This window comes from Erythrolamprus reginae, chromosome 4, assembly GCF_031021105.1.
Source record: "Erythrolamprus reginae isolate rEryReg1 chromosome 4, rEryReg1.hap1, whole genome shotgun sequence".
Lineage (NCBI taxonomy): Eukaryota > Metazoa > Chordata > Lepidosauria > Squamata > Dipsadidae > Erythrolamprus > Erythrolamprus reginae.
Genome location: NC_091953.1, coordinates 114156713 through 114181885, shown reverse-complemented (window position 1 = coordinate 114181885; position 25173 = coordinate 114156713). Strand labels below are relative to the sequence as shown.

General features: G+C 43.4%; 1 protein-coding gene across 1 annotated transcript; it reads left to right on the top strand.

The window, feature by feature from the left end:
• Nucleotides 1-219: 219 nt before the first annotated feature.
• Nucleotides 220-20105, top strand: RAP2A (RAP2A, member of RAS oncogene family). The gene is made up of 2 exons (XM_070751275.1): nt 220-812; nt 18593-20105. Exons 1-2 carry the CDS (start codon nt 499-501, stop codon nt 18828-18830), a joined length of 552 nt encoding a protein of 183 aa, XP_070607376.1. The 5' UTR covers nt 220-498; the 3' UTR covers nt 18831-20105.
• Nucleotides 20106-25173: the final 5068 nt, after the last annotated feature.

The following is a 25173-nucleotide window of genomic DNA, read 5'->3' as shown; positions in this document are numbered from 1 at the left end:
GGGTTTCTGTTTCCTAGGTTACAAGGAGAAAGAGGCGGAGAAGCAGAGAAGGGGGAGGGAAGCGAGAGAGAGAGAGAGAAAAGAAAGACAGGAAGGAAGGGGGAGCGCCCGTCGCTCAGATCCTCCGGCCGGCGCCCATTGGCGGAGGCGAACCCCTTCCAACCACGTGATGGAACGATCTGATTGGTCGTTCCCTCGGTTACGGGCTAATGAGGGGGCGGGAAGTTCGGCCTCCTGGCAGCGCCAGCAGCAGCAGCGGCGGCAGTAGTGCCAGTGCCGCCACCGCCGCCCCCACCTTCGGCGTGGTCCCTCGAAGGCGGTTCCGGCCATCGCCTCGAGTCCAAGCGTTCCCGTTCCGCCCTTTGGATTCCCTCGTCGTTTCAAAGCCATGGCGGCGTCGGCGGCGGAAGATGCGATGGCGGCGGCAGCGGCGGCCGGGTGACGCCCGAGGCGGCGGATGAGCGTCGTTCGACGGCGGCGTTTCGGCGTGGGAAGAGGATGCGGGAGTACAAGGTGGTGGTGCTGGGCTCGGGCGGGGTGGGCAAGTCGGCGCTCACGGTGCAGTTCGTGACGGGCACTTTCATCGAGAAGTACGACCCCACCATCGAAGACTTCTACCGCAAGGAGATCGAGGTGGACGCCTCGCCCTCCGTGCTGGAGATCCTCGACACCGCCGGCACCGAGCAGTTCGCCTCCATGCGGGATCTCTACATCAAGAACGGGCAGGGCTTCATCTTGGTCTACAGCCTGGTCAACCAGCAGAGCTTCCAGGACATCCGCCCCATGCGCGACCAGATCATCCGCGTCAAGAGGTGAGGCGGGCGAGAAGGAAACGTGGGTGGGGATCAGGGCAGGGGAGGGAGGCAGGCCGCCTTGAACCCAGAGAGAGAGAGGGATCCCTGCTTCTTGCCCTCTTTCATAGCCCCCCCCCCCCAAGATCCTGCCCCCTTCCCGCTCCTTCCTCCTTTGGGATCCTTTGGTGGTGGCCAGCAATTTCCCAGAAGCCTTGCCTGCTTTGCAGAAAACGTGGACCTCCTTCCTCCTGAGGTCCTTCCTGATAAGGCTAGGTTTCTGCAACTCCCATCTGTTTTCCCCTATATGAATCAATCTCTCTCTCACACACACACACTCGCAGAGAGAGAGAGATGAGTTTCCCAGAAGCCTTGTTTGTTTTGCAGAAACCGTGGACCCATCATCCCCCCCCCTCTCTCTCTCACACACACACACACAGATCTCAGTTTCCCAGAAACCGTGGACCCATCATCCATCCTGTGATAAACCTAGGCTTCTGCAACTATCATCTGCATTTCCCCTGTATGAATCTCTCTCTCTTACACACACACGCGCGCACACACACACACACACACACAGAGATCAGTTTCCCAGAAGCCTTGTTTGCTTTGCAGAAACTGGACCCATCATCCTTTCCTCCTGATAGGGCTCCTATTCTGCAACTCCCTTTTGCTTTCCCCCCTGTATGAATCTCTCTCTCTCTCTCTCTCTCTCTCTCTCTCACACACACACACACACACAGGCACAAACACAGAGAGAGAGAGAGAGAGCTCAGTTTCCCAGGTGCCTTGTTTGCTTTGCAGAAACTGGACTGATCATCCTTCCTTCCTCCTGATAAAGCTAGGTCTCTGCAACTCCCATCTACTTTCCCCCTGTATGAAAATATCTCTCTCTCTCTCACACACACACACACACAGCTCAGTTTCCCAGAAGCTTGTTTGCTTTGCAGAAACCACGGACCCATCATCCTTCCTTTCTCCTGATAAAGCTAGGTTTCTGCAACTCCCATCTGCTTTTCCCCTATATGAATCACACAGAGGGGGTGTTGGGAGGGAGGGAGAGAGAGCACACTCCGTTTCCCAGAAGCCTTGTTTGCTTTGCAGAAACCGCGGACCCATCATCCTTTCCTGCTCCTGATAAGGCTTGTTTCTTCAACTCACATCTGCTTTTCCTCTGTATGAATTTCACACACACACACACCAGTGCAATTCAGTTGCCCTGTGGAACAGTTCCTCTTATTCCTCCTTATATCAAAATGTTCTGCCCGGGCAAGTGCCTCCTCCGTGATGTAAGCCCCATTGATTCAGCCTCCTTCTGACTCATGCCTGTTTTCATCCATCCATCTCTGCCTGCAGCTCTTCTTCTTTTGACTGCTGCAGAGAGACTGGCCAATAGCCTCTTGCAGAGATCTGCACCTCTGGAATCCCTATTGTCTAATCCATATCTCTGTTATCCAAATGTGCTGCCATTCGCATGGAGCAAATCGATCTTGTCGTTCTTTTTTTCTCAATCTTATGGTTATTCATCCATGGAGTGCCTTGCATCCAGCTCTCTCTGTCCTCTCTGCCCTTGTGTATATTTAATTCTTTTTCCAGGCACACAGAGAGCTTTTGGTTCCTCCTTCCATCTACTTCCGGTGCTCTGCATGGCATTTTATCAGCCTACATAACCTCTGCAACATGCCCCTAAGAATGCTGTGTGTGTGTATTTATACTGTATTATATTACTTTACATTTCTCCCCACATATTGTTTTTCAGGTTATTTTGATGTATGGATTTTAAACAATCTGAATGTTTCTGCTCCACAGATCTTGACATCCGCACCGCACTCTCTGTTCCTCTGTTTGTCATGTGTTCACACGGATGTGTGCATATGTGAATGATTTATCTTCGCATTAAACCAGTTGTTTTGCATTTCTCGTTTTCTACAGCTGAACAACGATTTGAAAAGTTGTAGAAACGAATTAAGCATCAAAACGACTGGTATAAATGATTTAATGCGATACTGGAATCCTCAGTGTGTTGCATTCGAAACTATGGTCACAAATCGTGGTGCTTTAAGCAGGTCATGATTAGAGTTGATTTTATGACATTTTGGGGGGAGTCATGAAGTGAATGCTGTATTATTATTAAGAAAATCCATTTTACCCAATGCTGGAAGTTGGCAAAAAAAGCAAGCAATTACAGTCATGACTGCAGTTCGTTGCAAACAACTTTGAATGTGAGTCAGTTGCCAAGCATCCCAAAAGCTATTACATGACTCTGTGTGTATCTATCTGTGTATGATCATGATATCTTTGAAATCATATTACAAGTAGAATTTGTTCAGTGTAACTTTGAAGTATTATTATTATTATTAATTGGATTTGTATGCCGCCCCTCTCCGTAGACTTGGGGTGGCTAACAACAATGATAAAAACAGCAGGTAACAATCCAATACTAAAACAACTAAAAACCCTTATTATAAAACCAAACATACACACAAACATACCATGCATAAATTGTAATGGCCTAGTGGGAAGAAATATCTCAACTCCCCCATGCCTGGCGGTATAAGTAAAGGACTCATGCAAAGGCTCTAAAAGGGTGTTTCTGGCCTGCAGAAGGCCTGGGGGGGGTCTTTTTTGCCCTCCCCAGCTTCCAGTAAAGCCTCTGGAAGTTGGGGAGGGCAAAACATGGGTCTTCTGGTTAATGATCCCTCGAACGTTAGAAAATAGCTTGCGACAATTGGAAACTACTGTGCACCCTTCTCTAGTCACATCCGCGGGCACGCAATCGCGCAGCCTCTGATGTTAGAAAACGGTGTGCGGCAGTTGGAAACCACCAAACGCTGTTATGTGGGCAACCTGTTTACTGGATCCGTGTCCCTCCTGGTTGGTTTCGGCCAGCAGGGAGGTGACACGGAGCTGGGCCCAGGAGATTACCAACGCTTCCTTGGGGAGGGGAGTTTTTCCAACACTCTATAAAGAAGCGCTCATGCGCCCCCTCCTCAAGAAGCCTTCCCTGGACCCAGCCATACTTAATAACTATCGTCCAGTCTCCAACCTTCCCTTTATGGGGAAGGTTGTTGAGAAGGTGGTGGCACTCCAGCTCCAACGGTCCTTGGAAGAAGCCGATTATCTAGGTCCCCAGCAGTCGGGTTTCAGGCCCGGTTACAGCACAGAAACCGCTTTGGTCGCGTTGATGGATGATCTCTGGCGGGCCCGGGACAGGGGTTTATCCTCTGTCCTGGTGCTCCTCGACCTCTCAGCGGCTTTCCATACCATCGACCATGGTATCCTTCTGCACCGGCTGGAGGGGTTGGGAGTGGGAGGCACTGTCCTTCAGTGGTTCTCCTCCTACCTCTCTGGCCGGTCGCAGTCGGTGTTAGTGGGGGGTCAGAGGTCGGCTCCGAGGTCTCTCCCTTGTGGGGTGCCTCAGGGGTCGGTCCTCTCCCCCCTGCTATTCAACATCTACATGAAACCGCTGGGTGAGATCATCCAAGGACATGGGGTGAGGTATCATCAATATGCTGATGATACCCAGCTTTACATCTCCACCCCATGCCCAGTCAACGAAGCGGTGGAAGTGATGTGCCTGGAGGCTGTTGGGGCCTGGATGGGTGTCAACAGACTCAAACTCAACCCGGATAAGACGGAGTGGCTGTGGGTTTTGCCTCCCAAGGACAATCCCACCTGTCCATCCATTACCCTGGGGGGGGGGAATTATTGACCCCCTCAGAGAGGGTCCGCAACTTGGGGGTCCTCCTCGATCCACAGCTCACACTAGAAAACCATCTCTCAGCTGTGGCGAGGGGGGCGTTTGCCCAGGTTCGCCTGGTGCACCAGTTGCGGCCCTATCTGGACCGGGACTCATTGCTCACAGTCACTCATGCCCTCATCACCTCGAGGTTCGACTACTGTAATGCTCTCTACATGGGGCTACCTTTGAAAAGTGTTCGGAAACTTCAGATCGTGCAAAATGCAGCTGCGAGAGCAGTCATGGGCTTACCTAGGTATGCCCATGTTTCACCATCACTCCGCAGTCTGCATTGGCTGCCGATCAATTTCCGATCACAATTCAAAGTGTTGGTTATGACCTTTAAAGCCCTTCATGGCATTGGAGCAGAATATCTCCGAGACCGCCTCCTGCCGCACGAATCCCAGCGACCGATTAGGTCCCACAGAGTGGGCGTTCTCCGGGTCCCGTCAACTAAACAATGTCGGTTGGCGGGCCCCAGGGGAAGAGCCTTCTCTGTGGCGGCACCGGCTCTCTGGAACCAACTCCCCCCGGAGATTAGAACTGCCCCTACTCTTCCTGCCTTCCGTAAACTCCTTAAAACCCACCTTCGCCGTCAGGCATGGGGGAATTGAAACATCTCCCCCTGGGCATGTTTAAGTTATACATGGTATGCTTGTGTGGGTGTCTGTTAGTATATGGGGTTTTTTAAATCTTTAAATATTTTAATTAATTGGATTTTAATTAATTGGAGTCTTCGGAGAGGGGCGGCATACGAATCCAAATAATAAATAAATAAATAATAACCACGCGGCTTAGAGGGAATGTTGCTTTCTGGCATCCGGGTGGGTGGGTAAGGCCATTTTCACCCTCCCCAGGCTCCTAGGGTGACAAACGGTCTACCAAATCCACCGTGCGACCATGAGGGGGTGTTCCATTGAATTATGGATGTGGGCACACATATTGATTTGATTTGATTTGATTTGATTTGTATGCCGCTCCTCTCCGGAGACTCGGGGCGGCTAACAGTAACAATAAAGCAGTGTACAATAGTAGTCTGATTAGGAACAATTAAAAATCCATTAATATAAAAAACCAACCATACATACATACCATGCATAGAATTGTAAAGGCCTAGGGGGAAGAGGATCTCAATTCCCCCATGCCTGACGGCAGAAGTGGGTTTTAAGCAGCTTACGAAAGGCAAGGAGGGTGGGGACAATTCTAATCTTTGGGGGGAGTTGGTTCCAGAGGGCCGGGGCCGCCACATAGAAGGCTCTTCCCCTGGGTCCCGCCAAGCGACATTCTTTAGTTGACAGGACCTGGAGAAGATCCACTCTGTGGGACCTAACTGGTCGCTGGGATTCGTGCAGCAGAAGGCGGTCCCTTTATACTATAAAGATTAGAACCAAAGTTAAATTCTGTAATGGAAAAATAAGGAAGACCCTACATTGCATAATTTCAATTTTTATCTCTTAAGGAAATACAAAACTTGGTAAAGTAATCTCATCTATACAGCCTTGTGTATCCAAGAACGGGGTCCCCAACCTGTGGGCTGCGGCCCATTACTGAGCCATGGCATATTTCTAACCAGGCCACAGGCTAGCCTACTCATGTAGCCTGACTCCCACAGGTGGATGCCAAGTGGGGGTGCCATCGCTTGCACCCACCACTCACGCAAATGAAGCTTTGCGCACACCTGTTTCTTGCACAAAACCATTCCCTCTCCCCACCCCAGCCCTGCATTGGGCCACAAGCTCGGAAAAATTGGGGAAGAATGCTCTAGAACAGTGATGGCGAACCTATGGAGCCATATCTGCTGGCACGTGAGCCATTACCCGCTCTTAGTCATCCCAATGTGCATGCCAGCCAGCTGAATTGTGGCTCACCTGGAGGCTTTGGGAGAGTACTTTTGGTTTCCAGAGAGTCTCCAGTGGAATGGGGGACGTCATTTTGGCTTCTGGAGCCTGGAGAGGGTAAAAAATGGGCCTACCACAGTTTAGGAAATGGGCTGTTTCTGGCCTCCACAGAGGGCCTCTAAGGGGGCATGGAGGCCATTTTTGCCATCTCGGGGCATTGAATTATGGGTGTGGGTACAAACTTGGAGTCTTCGGAGAGGGGCGGCATACAAATTTATTTATTTATTTATTTATTTATTGGATTTGTATGCCGCCCCTCTCTGCAGATTATTATTATTATTATTACTATTATTACTATTATTACTATTATTTAGGGGTAGGATGCTTGGCTGCATAGCTAGAGGTATAACAAGCAGGAAGAGGGAGATTATGATCCCGCTATATAGAGCGCTGGTGAGACCACATTTGGAGTACTGTGTTCAGTTCTGGAGACCTCACCTACAAAAAGATATTGACAGAATTGAACGGGTCCAAAGACGGGCTACAAGAATGGTGAAAGGTCTTAAGCATAAAACGTATCAGGAAAGATTTAATGAACTCAATCTGTATAGTCTGGAGGACAGAAGGAAAAGGGGGGACATGATCGAAATATTTAAATATATTAAAGGGTTAAATAAGGTCCAGGAGGGAAATGTTTTTAATAGGAAAGTGAACACAAGAACAAGGGGACACAATCTGAAGTTAGTTGGGGGGAAGATCAAAAGCAACATGAGAAAATATTATTTTACTGAAAGAGTAGTAGATGCTTGGAATAAACTTCCAGCAGACGTGGTTGGTAAATCCACAGTAACTGAATTTAAACATGCCTGGGATAAACATATATCCATTGTAAGATAAAATTCAGAAAATAGTATAAGGGCAGACTAGATGGACCATGAGGTCTTTTTCTGCCGTCAGTCTTCTATGTTTCTATGTTTCTATTACTATTATTATTGCTATTATTATTATTTTTTATTATTATTATTATTATTATTATTATTATTATTATATTTACATAATATACATCAAATCTTAGCAATGATCTTATTCAGGTATGTCTTTTTCTTTTTTTCCTTTTATGACCGATACCTCTGACATTTACTCTCCAAATTATCTAACATTTATTAACTCTCTTATTTTTGCTTTTTTCCATCCAATCATAGAACCTATCCCAACAGTTAGTATACTCTCGCTTATCTATATTTTTTAATTACTTGGGTTAGATTATCCATTTCTGCACCCATTGTTATTTCCCCTGGCTAGGGGTCATTAGGAAATCCCAGCATTATAAAATAGATTAAAAGAAAAAAGAAGCCCAGACAACAGAGATAAAGTACCCCCATATTTTTGCAAAGAGAATTGCATCTATCCCTTAAATCAGTGGTCCCCAACGTTTTTTCCACCAGGGACCAGTTTCAGCAAGACAATTTTTCTATGGCCCAGTGGGGGCGGAAAGGGGCGTGGTTGGGGGCGGGATTAAGCATGGGGGTGCTGGTCCTCCCCGCCCCTCTTTCCCGCCACCGTCCTGTGGCCGGCAGAACCTGCCTCCCAAGCCCTCTTGCCCAGCGGGAGCTAAGCACTGGAGAGAGGGGGTCAGGCTGGCCCTCCTGCCTCCCCCCAGCCAAAAACGCAAAAGCGTCCCGCGGCAGAAGCCAAAAGAGGCTTGAGCCTCTCGGTCCTTCCCGCCCCTCTGTCCCATCCATCGTCCTGTGGCCGGCAGAACCTGCCTCCCGAGGCCTCTTGCCCGGCGGGAGGCGAAGCGCTGGAGGGAGGGGGTGGCGGCATGAGGGCCGGCAGCTGCTGACTCCACGGACCGGTGCAACATGCCACACAGCCCGGTACTGGTCCGCGGCCCGGTGGTTGGGGACCCCTGCCTTAAATGACAAGCGATTCAAAAGGCTGTTTAGAAAGACACGGTGGATATGCTGATAATTCTTGTAATTGTAAAATGCTTATAGACAAGGATCAGTTGAACAGATGAATAATTTTGCCTGTTATACAACAGAGCCTTGGTATGCAACTGCTTTGAATCTCATCGAATTTGGTACTCAGTGCATTTTGATGCAATTTTTCCCCCAATACTCATCATTTGTCTGGTACTCAAGCACAAGCTAGAACCTGTCGGTGTCAGCTTCTTTGTGACTCACTACTTTATTCTTTATAGGAAAAACCTGTTTGGTACTCATCCTGCCTCCCAGAACCAATTAACAATGAATGCTGAGGTCCCACTGTACTGTAAATGAAGAAAATCACAGTAAATGCTGAGGCAGTGACATTTGTATTCTCTGTTCGGGGTTATTACTGCATCTTATTTGAAAAAAAACTTTGTAACTATAACACATTATTATACTGAATCCGGGCAGCCTGCCATCAGTTACAATAGGACAGGGACGGTAGGCACAATGGTGCACTTATGCACGCCCCTTACAGACCTCTTAGAAAGGAGGAGAGATCAATTGTAGATAGTCTAAGGTTAAAGGTTTTGGGGTTAGGAGTAGAAACCACAGAATCAGGTAGTGCATTCCAAGCGTTGATTACTCTGTTGCTGAAGTCCTATTTTTTGCAGTCAAGTTTGGAGCGGTTGACATTTAGTTTAAATCTATTTCGTGCTCGTGTGTTGTTGAGGTTGAAGGTGAAGTAGTCGTTAACAGGTAGGACATTTTGGTATATCATAGAAACATAGAAGACTGACGGCAGAAAAAGACCTCATGGTCCATCTAGTCTGCCCTTATACTATTTCCTGTATTTTATCTTACAATGGATATATGTTTATCCCAGGCATGTTTAAATTCCGTTACTGTGGATTTACCAACCACGTCTGCTGGAAGTTTGTTCCAAGGATCTACTACTCTTTCAGTGAAATAATATTTTCTCAGGTTTCTTTTGATCTTTCCCCCAACTAACTTCAGATTGTGTCCCCTTGTTCTTATGTTCACTTTCCTATTAAAAACACTTCTCTCCTGAACCTTATTTAACCCTTTAACATATTTAAATATCTTTGCTTCTTCTCATGTAGAAAGCAGGAAAAGAAGATGCAGAGTGACAATTTAGTGTATAATACAGGATGTGTTTCCCATGCTCCCAGTCTGGGGTCTTTGATGTGGAAGCATTATTGCAGGTAGACAAAAAATCTGGGAAGAAACTTGTGTCTTTGCTTAGAGATTTTGCACCTCTCAAATTCCCTGAACCCTTGTCTTCAAAGCAGTGAATTGGCTTAACACCATGAAAGAGAAAAGTGTGCAGGTTTTATTTGCAGAATCCTGACCTTGGAGGTCTTTCCCTGTTCAAGTAATAGTGGTTCTCAACCTGGGGGTTGGGACCACCGTTTCACAGGAGTCACCTAAGACCATGGGAAGAGACACATTTCCCATGGTGTTAGGAACTAAAGCTTCTATTCTGGCGCCTTGGAACATTTTTTTTTAAAAAATATACTTTATTAGGTTATTAAAAAAAGGGAAAGGGGGATGGGAGTACAAAAAGAGAAATAGGAGGGGGATGGGGTAAACAATATTTTTATACAGTAGGTTATATGTATTGTTGTACAGTGATCCCCCGGGTATTGCGATCCCGATCATTGCGAACGGCTATATGGCGATTTTTCAACCTGGAAGTAAAAACACCATCTGCGCATGCACGCCTTTTTTTCTATGGCCACACATGCGTATATGGCGCCGGGCAGATCAGCTGCTGGGCGGCTTCCCTGGGTCTTCCCCCTCTTGCTGGCGGGAGGGTGAGAAGCCCCCCCAGCGCCCGCCCTTCGCCCGCCCTTCGCCCAGCCACCCGCCGTTCGCTCGCTGCTCGCCCGGCCACCCGGGTTCGGGGGGGTGCTGGCAAGCCCCCCATGCCGGCGGCGACGTTTTAAAACAACCGCGCGGCTTCCCAACTGAGTCCCGAAGCCAAACGTCAAAGGCGAACTTCCGGAAGTTCGCTTCAGGACTCAGATGGGAAGCGGCGCGAGCGGGCGAAGGGTGGGCGCGCGGGCAGGCAAGCGGCGGGCGCGGCAGCAGCGAGGAGTTTGCGTGGGCGGCGGGGAAACCCTAATCTTCGGCTCCTCGCTGCTGCGGCGGAAGTAAAAACACCATCTGCGCATGCGCAGATGGTGTTTTTACTTCCACAGCGCTACTTCGCGAAAAACCGATCATTGCGAGGGGTCCTGGAACGGAACCCTCACAATAATCGTGGGACCACTGTATATACATTCCAAATATTTCTCTATAGGTAACTATTTTGTATTCAATATTCTTATTTGGATAGTCTTATAACTAGTATTTAGTAGTCCAAGGGAAACGGGGAAAGGAAAGATAGTTGGAAGTGGGATAGAAAAGAAAAGAAAGAGGAAAGGAAACAAAGAGAAAGAAAGAAAAGAGAGGGTGGGGGTAGTACCTGCAGATTAACAGGAGTATGTGTTGTGATGACTTAGCTTGATTCTGTTTATTATTTTTGTGAGTGAGAAGTATTTGAGAGTTATGGTATTAGTAAGTTATTAGTAATTATCAAGTGGATTGAACTCAGACAGGAATTGTATTGATTTTGGTCCAAATTTCTATTGTATATAACTTTATTTTGATTTATACTAAGAGATTTTAATTGGAACATATTTTTACAATCCGACCAATCAGGTGTTTACAGTGGGGGTGTCCCTCTGACCTTCCTGCCAATCATCTGGGAGAATTGGCAATAGACTTATGGTTGAGAGTCACCATAACATGAGGAACTGTACTAAGGGGCTGCGGCTTTAGAAAGGTTGAGAATGTCTGCAGTATACCATCTTCTTGAAAATGTCCACTGATGGAGCATCCACAACTTCAGAGGGCAAGCTGTTCCACAATTAAATCAGTTTTTCTTGACCAACAGGAAATTTCTCCTTAATTCTAGTTGGATCTCTCTTTGTTAAGTTTCCATCCGTCGTCTTCTTGTCTTGCCCTCAGATGCTTTGGAGAATAGGTTGATCTTGTCCTCTCTATGAAGACTGCTATCATGTCACCCTAGTAGTTCTCTTTGTTAAGACTAGATGGTATGTTCTCCTCTTTCTATTTTACTTTCTCACAGATCTGTAAGGTTATTTAGGCTCCCCCCAAGGAACTCCATGTATGAGTGGGTCTTAAATCAAAATTTGTTATCACCTTGCAAAGAATGAAGGTTTTTTTAAAAATATATTTTTAATTGGTTTTGCACATAAAAGTTACATAAACAAACATAAAACAGTGCACAGTGCATGTGCCCATCACCCGACTGACAATACCATCACCACCACCACCAATTGCGGGGGTTTCAAATATTTACTAGTTTATATTTTTATTTCCTTAGCTCTACTTTGCATTTGTTATTATTAAAAGAGTGATTGGAGTTTATTTTTCACATTTTCGTCACAGATTCTACTCAGCATAAAACCTTTCACCTTATTCCATCGTGCCATCAGCTTCTCCAATTTATTTTCATCAAAGTTATTTAATCTTGTTTCCATGATTTCAAAATGAATGTGATCCACTATGTACCAGTACCAGTTCTGTAATGTCCATTTTATAGACTCTTTCCAACCCATTACCACTCCCGCTTGAGCGCTTTCCAGTGCTGCAGTTTTTATTTCTTTAAAATCTCTTAATTCTCTTTGTTTAATTAATATCGCTATTTCTTTTGTAATTATCCACTTAATATTTAACATTTTATTTATTTCATTCTGCACTTATTTATTTATTTGTTTGTTTGTTTATTTATTAGATTTGTATGCCGCCCCTTTCCGTAGACTCGGGGCGGCTCACAACACAATAAAAACAGTTTATAACAAATCTAATAATTTACAATTTAAAATATTTAAAAACCCCATTATTAAACAGACATACACACAAGCGTACCATACATAAATTGTATAGGCCCGGGGGAGATATCTCAGTTCCCCCATGCCTGACGACAAAGGTGGGTTTTTAGGAGTTTGCTAAAGGCGAGGAGGGTAGGGGCAGTTCTAATCTCTGGGGGGAGCTGGTTCCAGAGAGTCAGGGCCGCCACAGAGAAGGCTCTTCCCCTGGGTCCCGCCAATCGACATTGTTTAGTTGACGGGACCCAGAGAAGGCCCACTCTATGGGACCTAATCGGTCGCTGGGATTCGTGCGGCAGAAGGCGGTCTCGGAGATATTCTGGATATACAGTGTTCCCGCGATTTTCGTGGGTTCAAACTTCGTGGAAAGTCTATAGCACGGTTTTTCAAAAATATTAATTAAGAAATACTTTGCGGGGTTTTCCCCTATACCACGGTTTTCCCCACCCGATGACGTCATATGTCATCGCCAAACTTTTATCTGCCTTTAATAAATATTTTTTTTAATAAACTTTAATAAATAAACATGGTGAGTAATAATCTGAATGGCTGCTAAGGGAATGGAAAATTTCAATTTAGGGTTTTAAAGTGTTAAGGGAAGGCTTGTGATACTGTTCATAGCCAAAAATAGTGTATTTACGTCCGTATCTCTACTTCGCGGAAATTCAACTTTCGCAGGCGGTCTCGGAACGCATCCCCCGCGAAAAGCGAGGGAACACTGTACTTCCTTCCAAGGTTAAGTGCAAAGAGTGAAAGAAAAATACTTGAGGGAAATATCCAGGCAACATAGACACTTGATCCTGCAGTTTTTATTTTTGGGCTTCCCAAATTTCTGTTTGTTTTTTTTCAAAATGTTATGCAATATGCATTTGAACATTTTATTTTGAGTTAAACAGAATCAGAATTGCTTAACCTTGAATTTTTATTAAATACAACTGTGCTGTTTCCTCTATGATAGATGGGACCAGACCTATATTTTTCTCTCAACATGCATACATTTAGTCAGGATATGCAAATATCATTACATTTTAGCTTCTTGACAATCTAGAGTTAGCAGGGTATAATCAGTCACAGAATGTGCGGGATGCTGTAGGAGGAAGGCTGTATTAATCTATGGCAGAAATACATTAGGAACACCCTAGTAGGATTTTTTTCCCCCAACAACATGTTTTATTAAAAGGCATAAGCTTTTGTGAGCTGCAGCCTTTTAAAAACATTTGATAGGTGGAAAAATTGCTGCCACCCCCTCCTGGTCATGGGGAAGAATGCAGGTAATATGAAAAGGATTGACATTTTGTTTTTCTAGTTTGGTTGACATATACCAGGGTCACCCAAGAAAGTAATGCAAATGCACCACATTTTTTTCCTCAGCCTACAGTAATGATACGAATGTGAAACTATTGTTCCTTTCTTCAAAACCGAGTAAATGTATTTGACAAGAACACATTTTTCCCCTTATGGGTTATGGGTATATTTTACTTATCATGGTAAATGAGGTTGAATGTGTATAATTTTAGAAGAGCTGCATGTGTTTGTTCTTACACATAGTATATATATATATAGTAGATAATATATAGTAGATGTTGTGGTTGGCTCTGGCCCAGCTCCTGCCCCAGGGAATGTGGAGGTGGATGCAGGGGAAACGTCAACATGTCCTAGGCCTGTTTTGTTGCCGTCAGAGTCAGGGAGTGCAGTTTCCTTGGAGGAAGAAGAAGGTGGGGGTGACTTGGAAGAGGGGGGCTTGGCACACAGCCCAAGAAGCCAATCACCATTATCTTTGGTCGATTCAGATGACGAAGTGTTAGACCCACGCAGGCGCAGACATATGCATCGAAGAGACCAATTGAGGAAATATTACAGGAGATAAGAGAGGCCACCTGTGTTTGGGTGGGGCTCCAGTAATTAGAGCTGCTGCTATAAATAGCAGTGTGCTAGTTTGCCCCTTGTGGAAGATTATCTGATTGTAGTTCTTCAGGATCGTGCCTCACTGTTTCTGAACTTTGTGGATTTTTCACGCCTTTGACACCAAAGTAGAGTAAAGTGTGTGTGTATTTCATTTCGTGGGAAGAAGGAGGGCTGTGACTTTCCTTCACAGCTACTAGCTAAGTACTTAAGGACTGATTAAGGGACTTGTACAGCCTACAAGGTTGTTTTGGGGAAGAGTGCTCTTTGCAATACAAAAAGGGTGCTTTCTTTCTTTTGAATTTTGTGATAAACGACATTGTTTTGAACTTTCAAATGTGTGTGTGTCTGAAATTTGTACCTGTGAATTTTCGGGAGGCTTCTACCAGAGAGCCCGGCAGAACAAGTAGATAATATATATTTTTGTGTGCCTGTGTATCATATTTATGTACACATATTGCATATACACATAGAATAAAATAGTATATTTTGGAAGTTCAATAATAGTAAGGGAAATTATATCTCTTTGAGGTTAGGAGGGTACTAGGCACCCTAACCCAAACCCTTGATGTGAGTGACGTCAAGTTGGCCACCTTTAAGCTAGTCACGTGATCTTTAAGCCACCCCCCAGTCACATGATCGTCAAGGCACTCCCACCTGGTGACATGGCCAGTAAGCCACACCCACAAAATAAGCCATGGCTGCAGTATGGTAGTACATTTTTTGCAGCCCTTCACTGCCTGTATTGCTTGTAGATTCTGAGCCACAAAGCTAAGTGATAAGGGACGGATTTATACATTACAATTAACTTTAAAAAATAGATTGTATAATACTGTTGCATGGACTATTTTCCAAGGAATAAAGATGATTGTTGTATTTTGGATTGCACTACTGTATATACAATATATGAAAAATTACACTTGTTTTTCCAAAAATTATAAAGATACTGGCGGTCTTTATTAACTTATTCAAGCTTTTATATGAAGAGACATTATTCTGCTAGTTAGAACAGTGAAACTGTTGATGGTTGCAAAAATAGAATTCTAAAAGGATTCAATGTCATTTCATAGAGTTCATAAAAATAATTGCAGTGATTCAGTCTGTTGAATTTTTATCCTGCTGATATGTACAGTCCCTAGGCAGTGCTCATGTATGCAAGATAGAAATTGCAACATCACTTAAGAGCTCTCTTTAAGAGAGAGCCAGTCTATTGCCCCCAACAATCGGGTCCTCATTTTACTGACTTCGGAAGAATAAAAAGCTGAGTCAACCATGAACCGAGAATTGAAATGCTGGCAGCTAGCAGTCTGCAGAAGTAGCCTGCAGTACTGCATCCAAACCACTCAAAATATACTGCTCAAAAAAATAAAGGGAACACTTAAACAACAGACTATAACTCCAAGTAAATCAAACTTCTGCGAAATCAAACTCACCACTTAGGAAGCAACACTGATTGACAATCAGTTTCATTTTGTTGTCAGCACATTCAGCTTTGTACAGAACAAAGTATTCAATGAGAATATTTCATTCATTCAGATCTCCGGTCCAGTCAGCGAAGCAGTGGCAGTGATGTGCCGGTGCCTGGAGGCTGTTGGGGTCTGGATGGGTGTCAACAAGCTCAAACTCAACCCTGACAAGACGGAGTGGCTATCCAAGGACATTTCCATCTTTCCGTCCATTACCCCAGGGGGGGGGAATTATTGGCCCCCTCGGAGAGGGTCTGCAACTTGGGCGTCCTCCTCGATCCACAGCTCACATTAGAGCAACATCTTTCAGCTGTGGCGAGGGGGGCGTTTGCCCAGGTTCGCCTGGTGCATCAGGTTCGGCCCTATTTGGACCGGGAGTCACTGCTCACAGTCACTCATGCCCTCATCACATTGAGGCTCGACTACTGTAATGCTCTCTACATGGGTCTACCTCTGAAAAGTGTTCGGAAACTTCAGATCGTGCAGAATGCGGCCGCGAGAGCTATTGTGGGCTTACCTAGGTTCGCCCACGCCTCTCCAGCACTCCGTGGCCTGCACTGGCTGCCGATCAATTTCTAGTCACAATTCAAAGTGTTGGTAATGACCTATAAAGCCCTTCATGGCATCAGATCAGAATACCTCCGAGACTGTCTTCTGCCACATGAATCCCAGCTGCCAATAAGGTCCCACAGAGTTGGCCTTCTCCGGGTCCCATCGACTAAACAATGTCGTCTGGCAGGCCCCAGGGGAAGAGACTCGGGGCGGCTCACAGCAACAATAAAACAATGTACAACAAATCTAATAATTTAAAAAACACTAAAAAACCCACACAACCATACCATGCATAAACTGTATAGGCCCAGGGGAGATGTGTCACTTCCCCCATGCCTGACAGCAGAGATGGGTTATATAGTTTTATGTTTGGTATGCTTGTGTTGTATGGTTTTATATAATGGGCTTTTAGATATTTCTTCTTCTTTTAAATATTAGATTTTTTTATTGCATATTGTTATTATTGTTGTCAGCCACCCCGAGTCTGTGGAGAGGGGCGGCATACAAATCTAATAAATTATTATTATTGTTATTAATTATCTAGGATGTGTAATTTGAATGTTCCCTTTATTTTTTTGAGCAGTGTAATATATTCTGTATGTGCCCTGGATTACGGATACTGAATTTCAGTATAGTGGTACCTCTACTTAAGAACTTAATTCCTTCCGTGACCAGGTTCTTAAGTAGAAACGTTCTTAAGCAGAAGCAATTTTTCCCATAGGAATCAATGTAAAAGCAAATAATGCAGGCAAACCCATTAGGAAAGAAATAAAAGCTTGGAATTTGGGTGGGAGGAGGAGGAGGAAGAAGAGGAGGAGGAGGAGGAGAGTCACTGCTGAAGGAAGAAGGTCAGGTGAGGAGAATCAAATCCAAAACTTTAAAGCTTAAAAAAAGAGGGACTCTTATCTAGAAAAGTTCTTAAGTAGAGGTGCCACTGTATTTCGATATCATTATTGAAATGGGCAGGATAAGAAGACAGTTGTTTTAGTCCCGTTCAATCATATCCAATTCTCAGAGACTATCTGGATAGGTCTGTCCAGTTTTCTTGGAAAGTTTTTCAGAAGCAGTTTGATGGTTTATACTGAAAGTTTTGATTGTGTGAGTAACTTGGCTACTGAATGTGTCATTTTATATAGAGGGTTTTTAAAAATTCTGTATCTTTCTAGGTTTTGTTTTTTTGCTAATTTTAAAAAATTGGTGTAAACCACCCAGAGTCATGCACGTGAACAAATCACAGTTTTTAGGGGGCGTAGAAAAAACAATTCTGAGATTGATTACCTGCCTCTGGAGCAAAACTTTAATGATCTGTCCTCTAGTTTGAATTTTATTAGATGATGCCTTTGTGCTGTAGACCAGTGTTTCCCAACCTTGGCAATTTGAAGATATCTGGACTTCAACTTATTATTATTATTTATTAGATTTGTATGCCGCCCCTCTCCGAAGACTCAGGGCGGCTAACAACAATATAAAAAGACAATGCAAACAAATCTAATATTAAAAACAATCTAAAAAACCCCAATTTAAAGAACCACTCATACATACAAACATACCATGTATAAATTCTATAAGCCTAGGGGGAAGGGAAATTTCAATTCCCCCATGCCTGACGACAGAGGTGGGTTTTAAAGAGCTTGCGAAAGGCAAGGAGTGTGGGGGCAACTCTGATATCTGGGGGGAGCTGGTTCCAGAGGGTCGGGGCCGCGACAGAGAAGGCTCTTCTCCTGGGTCCCGCCAAACAACGTTGCTTAGTTGACGGGACCTGGAGAAGGCCAATTCTGTGGGACCTAACCGGTCGCTGGGATTCATGCGGCAGAAGGCGGTCCCAGAGATAATCTGGTCTGATGCCATGAAGGGCTTTATAGGTCATAACCAACACTTTGAATTGTGACCGCAAATTGATCGGCAACCAATGCAGACTGCGGAGTGTTGGTGTAACATGGGCATACCTAGGGAAGCCCATGATTGCTCTTGCAGCCGCATTCTGCACGATCTGAAGTTTCCGAACACTTTTCAAAGGTAGCCCCATGTAGAGAGCATTACAGTAGTCAAACCTCGAGGTGATGAGGGCATGAGTGGCTGTGAGCAGTGACTCCCGATCCAGATAGGGCCGCAACTGGTGCACCAGGCAAACCTGGGCAAACGTCCCCCTTGCCACAGCTGAAAGATGTTTCTCTAATGTGAGCTGTGGATCGAGGAGGATGCCCAAGTTGCGGACCCTCTCTAAGGGGGTCAATAATACACTCCCCCCCAAGGTTATGGACGGACAGATGGAATTGTCCTTGGGAGGCTGGGAAATTCTGGGAGTTGAAGTCCAAATATCTTCAAGTTGCCAAGGTTGGGAAACACTGCTGTAGACTACTCTAATGGCTGAGAGCAGAGGCAATCTTGACTGCTTTTATCTTTGCAAAGATGCCCAAAGACTTCAACCTTATTTGTTTACCTATTTATTGCAGATATGAAAAGGTACCTGTAATCTTGGTTGGAAATAAAGTGGACTTGGAGAGTGAGAGAGAAGTTTCCTCCAGTGAAGGCCGAGCTCTGGCTGAAGAATGGGGTTGTCCTTTTATGGAGACGTCTGCTAAAAGCAAAACCATGGTGGACGAGCTCTTTGCAGAGATTGTCAGACAAATGAACTACGCTTCTCAACCCGATAAAGATGACCCATGCTGCTCTGCATGTAATATACAATAGCATTCCAAGGATGGAATTGGACCTCATTGGCTGTGTTTGGGTAAGGTGACAGAATGGACTCTTTCACTCTGCGATTTAAAGTTGGTCAAAAATTCAAAGTGGAGTAGCTCTGACCCTCCAAGGTTGAAACATAAACACGGATCAGTTTAATAACAAACAAACAAAAAAGAAATTGAGAAGCTTTATTTCCAGTACACCTTCTGCATGTCCCTACTCTCTGGCTTAGCCAACAGATTACAGGGTGAGCACAGTCCGTGCACATTGGCTTGTCAGGTAACAGCTACTGCTTTAAATTAAGAAACGTTTTTCGGTGAAAAAGGAGCGCACCAGCAAAGACCTTATGCACTCTGCCTTTTTCTGATAAGTAAAGATTTAACAAAAGGTATCTCCTTACTGAATTTCAGGACTTTTATCACTTGTGGCCAAAATCAGTGAAATATGCTAATTTTATTTTTGACGCAAGTGTTGGTAAATTTATTGGCAAACTAACTAACATATAGTTCTGTTGTTTCCTTTACATTCAATTATTTTCTGTGATCCCATAAATGCAAAAAGGAAAATGCTCCATCCGTACTTGAATGAAAAGAGCGAAGCTCTGGAGGGGGGGAAAAAAACCCCCCAACAGCTTGTAAAGAGAACACTGAAACATTTAAAATACGCTAAATATTTCTGCATTGTTGCTCAGAAAATTGGTGGATTGCTTCAGCTGCTGTTCAGTCAAGATACCAAACCAGCCCTTGCTTTACATAGCAGGAAACGCATTAATCTCTTTACTGATCCAGGAAGAAGCAAACCATGATGGGATGGAAAGAATTGTTTGGCCTTACTAATGAGGAACATTGCTAGCACATTAACAAGTACCACCTTGTAAGGAAAATGAAGCCATGTTGTATTCAGATGTTCCTTTTTGCAGAAACCTCACAGGGGGCTGTAAAAGCATCCTATATTTTTTAGTTTTAAGGATACCAGTTTATTATTTTTTAATTTTTATTTTGCCTTTTAAGGGCTGTGTCTTGGATGTGATATATTAATTGAGCTATTGGGATTTAATTTTGCCTCTTTATATCTTTAACGTTGGCGATTCTGGTTAACTGTAGAATTACTTTGTCTCAGAAGGTGAATACAAGATATTTTAATTCCATGTGGGAACCAAGAGGGAAAAAAAGGATTTGTGTATTCAGTTGACTAACATGCTAGTCAGGTGCTGCCATTTAAGTGGTCTTGTTGCCCTGGTTATTGCTGTGACAAATTGTGAGTGAAAACATTGTTTTAAAATGGTGGCTCAGCCTCTGATTTTAATTTAAATAGCAGTGAAATACTTAAAATTTGCATGACTTAACAGCACCAATTATATCTATTATGTCTTACAATCAAGGAAGTTTCCAATCAGAAAAGTCAGTAGGATTGAAATGGTGGGACGATCCTGGACCTTGATGGATAAATTGGCCTTTAAAATACAATATCACTGAGCCTATGGTCCAAATACTATCCTGAAAGATTGGGGTTTTTTTCAATCTTGTGAAGTAGTTCTGTAATTTCTTGTGTAGATGAGTGGAAAGGAGTGTATGTTCTGTGTATGGGTGTGAGTGTGTTGGTGAGTGCAACTTTTTACAAATGCTGTAATGAACTTGAGTTCTGAGATTTTGCCTTGATCAGCAGAAAAACAAACTGCAATCTAAAAGGTATCAAAAGCAAATGAATTTTTAAACGCCTTTTTTAAAGAAAAAAACAACAACCACTTGGCCACTTTATACCTTACACAGTAGAACACACTTAATTTAGACTAGATCGATTTCTAACAATAATGATGGATGGTTATTGGCTATACAGTGGTACCTCATCTTACCAACGCCTCTTCTAACGAACTTTTCAAGAAACGAACCCAGTGTTTAAGACTTTTTTGCCTCTTCTTCCGAACTATTTTCACCTTACGAACCCAAGCAGCTGCTGGTGGGATGAAGGGGTTTCTTTTTTTCCCCTTTTTTGAAGAAAGGGAGGGGCGGCTTGGAGGAGGAAAGATTTTGCAGAGAACAACGTGCTTGCAAAGGCACTGAAAGGGTGTCTTTTGAAGAAAGAAAAGGGAGGGGCGGCTTCCAGGAGGAAAGATTTTGCAGAGAACAGGGTGCTTGCAAAGGCACTGAAAGAGTGTCTTTTGAAGAAAGAAAAGGGAGGGGCGGCTTGGAGGAGGAAAGATTTTGCAGAGAACAGCTTGCTTGCAGAGGCACTGAAACGGTGTCTTTTGAAGAAAGAAAAGGGAGGGGTGCCCCCCTTGCCTTTCTTCCTTCCCACTCACCCTTTAGCCTAGCCTTGCTTCTTCCACCCGCCCCCTTTAGCTGCTCCTCCCTGCCCTCTGTTCTCCTCCCTTCTAAAGTTTGGGATTTTCCTGAAGGATTTGCACGCATTGTTTCATCTTACAAACTTTTCAACCTTACGAACCTCCTCCTGGAACCAATTAAGTTCCTATGATGAGGTACCACTGTACTTGCCTTTGTTCTTGAATTATTTTCCCCTCATAATCAAGAAAGCAAAGCGTTATCATTTAAGCAGTGAGATCCTGTATTAGAAATATAATTCCTTCCCAAACCAATTGCTCAGCTTTAAGAGTTACTGAACCTTAATGCAGCTTTTTTTTTTTGCCATCTGTTTAAGGTAAAAATGACCAATTACAATCGTTAAATTCTTTTAGAAGAAACATTATGAAGCAGTATGTCAGAAAACAGTCTCACTGATCAAATAAAAGTGGAAAGAAGAGTGTTGAGTGCATCTTATGCTGGTTGATTCCAAAAAGGAGGCCCTGTATCGCATGTCAGATTATTTAATGTAAAAAGAATGAAGAGCATAAATGGCATTTCTTTATTTTTGTCAAGGCGTTATTTTAATAGGAAGCTTTGGGGGGGGAAACCCCACAACTACTTTGTAGTGTATAATCTTTGCTTACAGATTAAACAATATACTTTCATACAAAAGTAGGTGATATGCTAAATCCAAGAAACAATTTAGATTCAATTTAGATTGTGTCCCAGAGTAGTACAATACATTTGACCAAAATGATATAAATCAGTAAGAAGGTATATCCAAGGCTATTATTATTATTTATTAGATTTGTATGCCGCCCCTCTCTGAAGACTCGGAGCGGCTATCTGTTACGTTTATGTGGATTCCCACCACACCACCACCACCCCTCTCTCAAGTCATGTATGTAGACCCACAGAGTTAGTGGCAGCTAAAAGGGATCCCTAGTGCCAATGCAAGAGTGTGTACTTTGGTCAACCCTTGCACATTTGTAACGGTGAGCAACTGTCGTTTTCTGCCATCACTGGGTTTGTAAAAGTGATCTTGCCATTGGCTGTCCCACAACACAGATTTTAAAAACTAGATCAAAACAGGCATATTATTCTTGGCCATAAGGTCATTCCGACACTATATATGCCACTCTACGAGCATACAGACAGTGTATGTGTGTTGGTGACATTTTCCAATTTATCTAATCGGCATATAACAGATCTTGGGACTGCTTGTTGGAACTAACCACAGTGGTACCTCTACCTAAGAACGCTCCTACTTACGAACTTTTCTAGATAAGAACCGGGTGTTCAAGATTTTTTTTGCCTCTTCTCAAGAACCATTTTCCACTTACAAACCGGAGTCTCCGAAACTGTAACTGGAAAAGGCAGGGAGAAGCCTCCGTGGGGCCTCTCTAGGAATCTCCTGAGAGGAAACAGGGCCGGAAATGGTGGGGAGAAGCCTCTGTGGGGCCTTTCTAGGCATCTCCTGGGAGGAAACAGGGCCTCCACCCTCCCTGTTTGTTTTCCCAAATCGCACACATTATTTGCTTTTACATTGATTCCTGCGGGGAAAATTGCTTCTTCTTTTCTACTAAAGAACCTGGTCACGGAACGAATTAAGTTGGTAAGTAGAGGTACCATTGTATCTTTATTGCATCCTAAGCCAGAGGTTTTTAAACTTGGCAACTTTAAGACTTGTGGACTTCAACTCTCAGAATTCTCCAGTCAGTATATCTGTCTGGAGAATTCTGGAAGTTGAAGTCCACACATGTCTTAAAATTGCCAAGTTTGGGGACCCCTGTCCTAAGCAAATCCAATAGACATAATTTGAGTAGGAGGAGTAACATGCCTTAAACTATTATCAGTTCATTCAAAGACCCGATATTCTTTGCATAGAGCTTTGTGTTTTTCTGCAATGGCAAGTCCCTCTTTTCCTTTGAAACTGGTTGAACAATTCCATCTGTTCAGAATGTTTTTTTTGTAAGATGATTCAGCACACCTGGAAATACCATTAGCAAGTTTCTGGGGATTCTTCATCCGGTGGCGCCAAAAATAAATACAGGTATCCCGACCATGCTGGGTGAGACATTTGTTAAGTGAGCTTTGCCTTATTTTTCGCCTTTTCTTACCACAGTTGTTAAGTTAACCGTTGCTGCTGTTGAATTAATAATCCAATTGTTAAGTGAATTTGCCTTCCCCATTGCATATGCACCAAGATAAATTCCTTGTGTGTCCGATCACTCGTGGCCATTGAAAAATTCTATTCTGTTCTATTCTATTCTTTGCTTGTCAGAAGGTGTTCACATGATATGAGGACACTACAACTGTTGTAAGTGTGAATCAGTTGCCAACCATCCGAATCTTGGTCAAGTGGCCATGAGGATGCTACAGCGGTTGTAAGTGTGAAAAATGGTTGTAAGTCACATTACTTCGAATGGTCTGTACTGTTCCTGTACCATATTATCCCTTTATTTAAAAATTGGCCTTATGGTTTTTTTTAATCAGCAAACACGCTCATATTTTCTATGTCATATATGCCACTTAAAGGTTTAGGGCGAGGTGACACATGGTCTTCAATATAACTGAAACAACTCCACGATAAAGCAAAATTGGCAAACTTCAGGATTTTATTATGAATCTTTCCTTTCTGAATTTTCAATCAGGTTTTAACAAAAGGGATTGCAGTGTGTTTTTGCAAATGTAACCATTGACAATTTGTCATTTCTAGAGTTGAATAAGCATCTTTAACAATTGACTGTGGACCTCTGTTACAACTGATAAATGGGGGGAAAATACTACATTTTATAAATTTATCAGTTGTTTAAATCGAACTATTTCAAAATAAAACAAATTGTACATAGAACTCAATGCAAACTCAGCAGTTGTATCTGGAGTTAAATTATTTTAACAAATAAATTTATTTAATAAAATGTCTGTTGGCTTGTCTTCTCGTATTCCTTTTTATTGGAGAATAAAGCAAAAAACGAACTACGTTCTTCACGTATTCCAAATTCAGATCTTTATTGAATGCCTCTTTAAAAAGGAACATATTTGTCATATTGTTAGTGAAGAAAGTTTGCCTTGATATGGATTCACTATTGTGTTATCATGACAATACTGCTAAAATCTGTCTTTATATGAATTACAGGTAAGCAGTAAGTACTGTACTACATGGTTTTGGTTCTTTAGTAATACAAGTCCCCTGTTGCCAAATACTGCTGTGGGAACTGCATATTCCCCAGCTAAGGCTGCAAAGATTGACAAATGTAGCTAATTGTATGCAGCCATCAGCTGGTCTTACATTTGATAATTGACTCCATTCATTCATTCAGTCAGTTTTGGCCCAAGTCCCTTTGGAGGGCTCTAAGTAGCTTTGCTTCCATGTATTGATGTGTGTATTGCAAACAAAAGTAGCTGTATAGAGCAGTATAGACCAAATTTTCTTGTTTGTCCCTGGTCCTCCCTCTTTTCACGAACAAATTTACATCTCTATGAAGTTTTCAATAATGCTGGTCTTTTAAAATGTTTCTTCCTGTAGCAAACATTAAAGATGACAAAATTTACAGATTAAATGAAGGCCAATTATACAATTTCAACTTTTCTCTTTTAGGCAATACAGAAGAATCCTAGAATTGGAGCACAGACCTGTAAAACGTTCCTGTGTCAGTATTTGTATTTGTATTTAAATCATTAACACCTTATTCCTTGGGTAAAAGTATAAGGTTGATGCTAAAATATGAACCCGATAGGGACTACTCTCAGGATCTAACACAGGATTTTCCTCTATGTAGGGGCACACCAAGCTTTAAAGCCACTGTGATAGAGCCATTTTCTTCAGTAACCATTCAGATTGCCAAAATACCAATATAATAAAAAAAATTACCAAGTAGAAAATAAATTATACTGTAACCAAGAATTTTGGGAAAAGAAATCCAGAAACGAGCACATTACATTATGCTGTAATTTGAATAAAGAGCCAAGTCTTCACAGCTCTTTGAAGCAACAGCAGAGTGGGGGCATCTTGTTCTTCTGGAGGGGGGGATATCTCTTTCCAGAGG